Source organism: Brachyistius frenatus, unplaced genomic scaffold, assembly GCF_029030835.1.
Source record: "Brachyistius frenatus isolate BFR_SWC_R1_liver_20210118 unplaced genomic scaffold, ASM2903083v1 Contig_446, whole genome shotgun sequence".
Taxonomy (NCBI): Eukaryota; Metazoa; Chordata; class Actinopteri; family Embiotocidae; genus Brachyistius; species Brachyistius frenatus.
This window is the reverse complement of record NW_027211045.1, coordinates 47,916-55,000: the sequence shown is the minus strand read 5'-3', so window position 1 is coordinate 55,000 and position 7,085 is coordinate 47,916. Positions and strand designations below refer to the sequence as shown.

At 49.3% G+C, this 7,085-nt stretch overlaps 1 protein-coding gene across 3 annotated transcripts in view; it reads right to left on the bottom strand.

The window, feature by feature from the left end:
- Positions 1-6,847, bottom strand: part of med16 (mediator complex subunit 16) — a 7,637-nt gene extending 790 nt beyond the window's left edge. The window contains exons 1-15 of one of the 3 annotated variants that reach the window (XM_069725758.1): positions 6,706-6,847; positions 5,441-5,625; positions 5,255-5,362; positions 5,003-5,172; positions 4,646-4,927; positions 4,419-4,568; positions 4,221-4,326; positions 3,981-4,136; positions 3,417-3,640; positions 3,046-3,252; positions 1,752-1,962; positions 1,550-1,683; positions 985-1,177; positions 279-495; positions 1-33 (exon numbers count right to left, since the gene is read on the bottom strand). The exon at positions 1-33 is cut by the window's left edge and continues 51 nt beyond it. In XM_069725758.1, coding sequence (XP_069581859.1) covers positions 1-33; positions 279-495; positions 985-1,177; positions 1,550-1,683; positions 1,752-1,962; positions 3,046-3,252; positions 3,417-3,640; positions 3,981-4,136; positions 4,221-4,326; positions 4,419-4,568; positions 4,646-4,927; positions 5,003-5,172; positions 5,255-5,362; positions 5,441-5,579 — 2,330 coding nt within the window. In that variant the 5' untranslated portion in view covers positions 5,580-5,625; positions 6,706-6,847. The other 2 variants (XM_069725757.1, XM_069725760.1) reach the window with 2 other exon arrangements.
- Between the last annotated feature and the right edge of the window lie 238 nt (positions 6,848-7,085).

Sequence of the window (7,085 nt, the reverse complement as noted above, 5' to 3'; positions counted from 1 at the left end):
CGCAGGTTATCCATCTTCTGAGAGCTGGGACTCCTACACACACACACACACACACACACACACACACACACACACACACACACACACACACACACACACACACACACACACACACACACACACACACACACACACACACACACACACACACACACACACACACACACACACACACACACACACACACACACACACACACACACACACACACACACACACACTGTTCATCTGCAAACACAGCAAATCAGCAAAAACAGGGCCGGGGCCAGGTGTGTTACCTTGTGAAGACCTCCAGGGGGGCGGTGCTTCCTGCTCCAGGGAGAGAGGAAGCTTTTCCAAACTGCAGCCTGAGCGGGTGTTTCCCCTGCAGCTTGACGATGACACCGTCGTTGACAGGCAGCCAGTCCATGCTGGGAACCAGCAGCTGACTGGGCAGCAGGCAGCACTCGTCTATCAGGCTCTCATCAGGGTCCTGGGGGGGGCCGTCGTCCCGGGCTGACCAACAGGAAGCAGGAAGTCAGTATCAGCTGTTTGATGTCTGTTTGATGTGACTGCAGTGCTGCAGGACAGCACCATGTTACAACATGTTTTAAAGCAGCGTACAAACTCCAATCTACAATCTATAGACTACAGTCTACAGACGACAGTCTACAGTCTACAGACCACAGACAGTCTACGGTCTACAAATTCCAATCTACAATCTATAGACTACAGTCTACAGACTACAGTCTACAGTCTACAGACCACAGACAGTCTACGGTCTACAGACTACAGTCTACAGACTACAGTCTACAGTCTACTGTCTACAGACTACAGACTACCGTCTACAGACTACAGACTACAGTCTACGGTCTACAGACTACCGTCTACAGACTACAGACTACAGACTACAGACTACAGTCTACAGTCTACAGTCTAGAGACTGATCATAGCGGTTGGACTCCTGAGGGTCCTGTCCCAGTGGACCAGTAACATGGTTCTTACAGCAGAGCCACAGCTTGGTGAGCAGTCTGAACAGCAGCTGCATGCTGTCCTGGTTGTCTGAGGTGGCGGTGAAGGTGGGCAGACAGCCGGGCTTCAGCAGACCCCAGATCCTGATCATCACCAGCATCTCCCTCAGCATCCCCAGAGACGCCCCGTCCCTCATGAAGCCGAATCCTGGCCGGACCATGGAGCCCTGCAGGACAAACAGGCCTAATGTGATCTCTTTGTGGTTGTTTTGTGCCTCTTTGTGGTTGTTTTGTGTCTCTTTGTGGTTGTTTTTTGTCTTTGTGGTTGTTTTGTGTCTCTTTGTGGTTGTTTTGTGCCTCAGTGTTTTTTTTGTGCCTCTGTGGTTTTTTTGTATCTCTTTGTGGTTGTTTTGTGTCTTTGTGGTTGTTTTGTGTCGCTTTGTGGTTGTTTTGTGTCTTTGTGGTTGTTTTGTGTCTCTTTGTGGTGGTTTCGTGTCTCTTTGTGGTGGTTTCGTGTCTCTTTGTTGTGTCCCCCACCTATAGTCCCCTGATGGACTCCTGCCAATTAGTTGTCATCGCCTGCTGTCCCGTTAGCTCACCTGGTTGGGCAGGTTGGCCAGCAGGTAGAGGACAAAGTCTCCCACCCATTGGATCAGCTGCTGCAGGGACTGAAGGGGGGGGCCGTCCAACACGAACTCCTCCGTCTTCAGATTGATCATCACCTTATCAATATCTGTTGAAACAGTTGTTGATCAGTCCTGTCCATCAGCTGACTAACACGTGATGATGCTGTGGTCTCACCTGTGTCCGTGTTCTTAGCACAGATCTCGGTGAGGCGGTCACCTGGACTCTTGTCAGGTGTGTTGAGGACGTGCGGCCTCAGCAGAGACTTCAAAGTGGAGCTGATGGCGATCAGCAGCAGTTTGGCGTGGAAGTCGCAGGCTCGCGCTGCCGTCGCCGTGGAGAGTTTACAGAGAGACGCCTTCACCGCCACGATACGAGTCGCCAGAACCTGAAACGTAGGAGACTCTGCTGTCAGACCCCCGCACAGAGGCATCATGGGAAGTGTGGTTTCCTGCTGGTGCTGCTGAGAACATCAAGGAAACTGGAACTAAGTCAAGAAGTTGAAGTGTCACCGGAAGACTGCTGAAACTTTATTATGTTTAAATGTCAAGAGGTAAAAGCAGTGGAAATGTCAGATGAGCAGGAAGTTGAAGTGTGTTTCCTAAAGTCAGTTGAAGACTCACTTCAACAGTTTAAACTTCAGAGCTGAAAGTTTTAGTGTCAGTTTGTATGTAAACACAAAGTAAATGAAGTGTCACCTGAAACATCAGGACAGCTGAAACGTTAGCAGTTAATGAGTCCATTAGTACATAAGCAGTAAAAAATGTTTAAATGATTAAGAATAAATAAGTTGAGGTGTCGAGCTGAAAGCAACTGAAATATTCTATGACTGTTGACTCTGTCAATAAACTCGAAGTTCTGAATCAGGAGATGAAAGCAGCTGAAGTGTCTGACAATGCTGAAATATAGAAGACAGATGAAGTGAACCGAATCATTAACAGATGAAGTGGACCATTAAGAGATGAAGTGAAGCGCTAACAGATGAAGTGAATGAAGTGAAGCGTTACAGATGAAGTGAATCAAGTGAAGTGTTACAGATGAAGTGAAATGAAGCGTTACAGATGAAGTGAATCAAGTGAAGTGAACCGTTACAGATGAAGTGAACCATTAACAGATGAAGTGTCAGTTACTAAAGTTGTCAGCTGGCATGTGATGGTGAAAGCAGCTGAAGTGTTTGTTTCACCATTGTTGTGGCCTTCAGTGATGTTTTGTTTGCCTTTAAATTAAACAATTTAATCACATACATAATTATTAATAATGATGTATATTTAATCATTAATGACAGTTTGAAACACCGAAGTGTTTACAGAAAAGATTTTGGTCATTGAGCTCCAAAGTCTTCGATCAATAAACCAGGAAATGAAGATGATGACGATGTGATCACATTAATCAATAATACTAATGAGGGTTCAGGAGGGCGGGTTTTTCTTTGTGTTCTCTGTGACTACTTTTCCCAGCATGCCTTGCTCACCTGCTGCAGCGCCTGGTTCTGCCTCATGTACTCCTCGTGCAGCTTCTCCACCAGGTTGTGCACCATGCTGGGCTGCACGTGCAGCAGCACATCCCACCAGTCGTACCCCGTCACCATGCAGTACTCCAGCAGGAACAGCAGGTGGCGCAGCGTCGTGTTCATCTCCAGCACCTGACCCATAGAGGGCGACACCCGCAGCATGTGGAGCTGAGGAGGACACTAGGAGTCTCATCTGGTTCAGGTTCATCGATCAGCTGATCAATAACTGATGTGAAGTGTGTGTCCAGGTGTGGTTCCAGGTGTGTTTGCCGGTGTGTGTCCAGGTGTGTGTGTGTGTGCAGGTGTGTGTGTGTCCAGATGCGTGTCCTCACCTTGCCGTGGTTGTCCACTCCAGCCAGAGCCAATGAGGTCCATGAGAACTGCAGGGCCTTGAAGTGGAGGGCGGGGCCTGTGGTTCTTTGGCGTTTGATGGCGGACTCATCTCCGGGCCGTTGGGCGGAGGAGGAGGAGGAGGAGCCGTAGAAAACGCCCATCGTGTGGAGGGACAGACGGTGGAGGATCTGAATACTGCCGTCATGGAAGGCCAGAGCCAGACCTGAGACCGGGGGCACGTGGTCCAGAACGTTAGAAGGTCCAGCTGATGGAATCTACCTGTTTAACTCTACCTGGTTAAACCTACCTGGTTAACTCTACCTGTTTAATTCTACCTGTTTAAACCTACCTGGTTAACTCTACCCGGTTAACGCTACCTGGTCAACTGAACTTAAAGGTGCAGCACCTGGACCACCTGCGGTGTCACTGTGAAGACATTCTGTTTCCTCTGAGTTCAACCACTTAGTTCAGGACTTAAATCAGCTTTCAGAGCAGGTTTCATAAACTATCTTTAACATTCAGACACAGATCAGGTTCCAAAAGTTCTCCTGTGTTCTGCTCACCGAGTCCGGGGCAGAACTTGGTGTCTGACGCCACCTTCAGGTCAGTGTTGGAGATGGAAATGGGCAGTTTGGGCAGAGCAACCGCCGACACTCGCTCCAGATCGTTGGTGGTCGTCAGGATCCTCCACTTCAGGATAGTCGGCTGCTTCTCACCGACTGTACATAGGTCAGGGGTCAGAGGTCAGAGACAGGAGGTCAGAGGTCACCTTCAGACCAGGTGAACTGGTTTGGGTTTCTCACCGACAGGTGATCGGTGCTGGAAGATGTTGTTGACAGGAAGTCCCTCTTTCCTCAGAGACCAACACTCCACAATGCTGCCGCTCTGATTGGACGCACACAACAGGACCTGGAACACACACACACACACACACACACACGTCACACCTCAACATAGAAAAACCTGTTCAGAGTTCTGGTACCTGTTCAGAGTTCTGGTACCTGTTCAGAGTTCTCTCTGGTGAGGAACTTGAGGTGCGTGACGGCCGGGTACTTCTCCCTGCGTAGCGGGTCGGTGGTGCAGCGTAGGAACAGAGACGGTAAGAGCTCGGTGTCGATGCGACACTTCTCACTCACCACGCTGACGACCACCTGAACACGGAGAGAGAATGGAAAGGTCAGAGGTCACCATGAAGGCCAGGTTCCCCGCTGGTTCTTCTGGTTCTGACCTTGTAGAACTGGACGGGGGAGGAACTGCTGCCGTCGGTGGCCGCCACCACGATGTTCCCTCCTCCGGTGAAGGCGATGTCGGCCAACGCCACGCGTCCCCTCAGCCGGCACAGACTCTCGCTGGCCGTCAGCAGCGCGCCGCCCGGCTTCAGCAGCGACACGGTGACCAACCCGCTCACCGTCACCGCCAGCCAGCCCTCCATCGGCTTCCCCCCGAACAGGGTCAGAGACGGAGAGAACTTCACCCGAGAGAACTTCTCCCCGAAGTTTGTAGACCCTGACTGAGAGGAGAAGAAGGGAGGAGAGATGAGGTACTGGTCACCTGGTCATCTGGTCACCCACGATGATGAACCCACCATCTCAACGTGCAGCGCCAGCTTCACTCCATTGTGCAACCAGCTCAGAGCTACGATTGGATCTCCGTCCAAAGAGCTGGACAGGAAACTCTCCCAGCTGTTCACCAGATGGTCCGACATCGACCAACATTTGATCTGCCCGTCTCCATCCGCAGACAGCAGCCTCGAGCCTAACGACAACCGTCACAACGACATGTTAGCATTCAGTGAAACAGGTAAGTCACAGGAACCACATCCAGGTGTGAACCTCACCTGATTGGTCCCACTCCAGACAGGAAATGACCTCAGAGTGTCCAGAGTTGATGGAGTAAACGTCCCAGGGGTGCTCGGTGTCAATGATGTGGATCATGTGGCTGACATCTGAAACAGAAACTCACTGCTCAGGTGTGTGAGTGAGTGAGTGAGTGAGTGAGTGTGTGTGTGTCTCTCTCTCTCTACCTTTGTCCTCGTCCTCGTTCTTCAGGTCGGTGCTGAAGGCCACCAGGTTCCTACAGGACCAGCAGCAGACCAGGGGGATGGAGGGGCAGTGAGTGCTCTTCGGACGTTTCTCCCACTCACACACGTAGGCCAGCTCCATGATTCCACCACAGAAGAAGAAGCGGGAGGACAGGTGGGCGCCTCACCTGACAACAGACACACACTTCATCAGTTTATTGATCAGGTGCTTCAATCACAGCTTGTTCAATCTGTGAGAGCTGCCTTTGTTTGACACACTTTAGATTAATGATCAACTTGCATCCACGCAGCAGAGGGAAATGTTGACCCCTGTTAACCTCTAACCCTTAACCTCTAACCTTTAACCTCTAACCCTTAACCCCTAAACCCTTAACCTCTAACCCTTAACCCCTAAACTCTAACCCTTAAACCTCTAACCCTTAACCTCTAACCCTTAACCCCTAAACTCTAACCCTTAACTCCTAAACTCTAACCCTTAACCTCTAACCCTTAACCCCTAAACTCTAACCCTTAACTCCTAAACTCTAACCCTTAACCTCTAACCCTTAACCCCTAAACTCTAACCCTTAAACCTCTAACCCTTAACCTCTAACCCTTAACCCCTAAACTCTAACCCTTAACCCCTAACCTCTAACCCTTAACCCCTAAACTCTAACCCTTAACTCCTAAACTCTAACCCTTAACCCTAACCCCTAAACTCTAACCCTTAACCCCTAAACTCTAACCCTTAACCCTTAACCTCTAACTCTTAACCCCTAAACTCTAACCCTTAACCCCTAACCTCTAACCCTTAAACCCTAACCCTTAACCTCTAACCCTTAACCCTTAAACTCTAACTCTTAACCTCTGACCTCTAACCTCTAACCCAGACATCACACAGCGCCCCCTACAGTCTGCAACATAAACAGGTTTAAAACTTCACCTGAAACATTCATGACTTCATTCAGGTTTCAATCTACTAACCAGCAGTTCTACTTTCACTGTATTTAAAGAACTCTGGATTGAAGTGGTTAGTTAGCAGTGGTTAATTAGCGGTGGTTAGTTAGCAGTGGTTGAACTACAGAGTTAGCCGCTAACATGAGCTCACCTGCCTCCGTTTTCAGCTCCGGTGACGCAGATTAAAATGTTAAAAAAGGAGTCGTTTTTCAGAATAAAGAATAAAGAATGTAAAATAGAACCAGAATCGCTTTGAAGTATCAGCAGCTAACATCTAAGAGTAGCTAGTAGCAAACAAACCATTCACTCACTTCAACAATGAATCAGGACCCCGAAGCTCATACGGCTGTCTCTACAGCTGCCTGTCTTGAAAACACTCGGACCCCTTTGAAGCTTTTAATCAAACGGCTTCACAACTAAACACGGTGTGAACCGTGTGTTAGAGTGTGTGTGGAATGTCTAATGTAACGTGTGTGAGCAGTCCTCTATCCGTCCTGCTGTTCCGGTGTGTCGGGGAGAGGCCGCGGGCAGCTCCGCGGCCAGCCTTGGGTGAGGGAACTTTTAACCCTGTGCGAAGTCTTCCAGGTTCATCCGTCCACAAACAAATAGTGACAAGTCGCGTTTACAAACACAACAAAGGTTTAAAACGTCAAACTGTCTTTAACCACCTTTAAGAACCTCCTGCTCATCA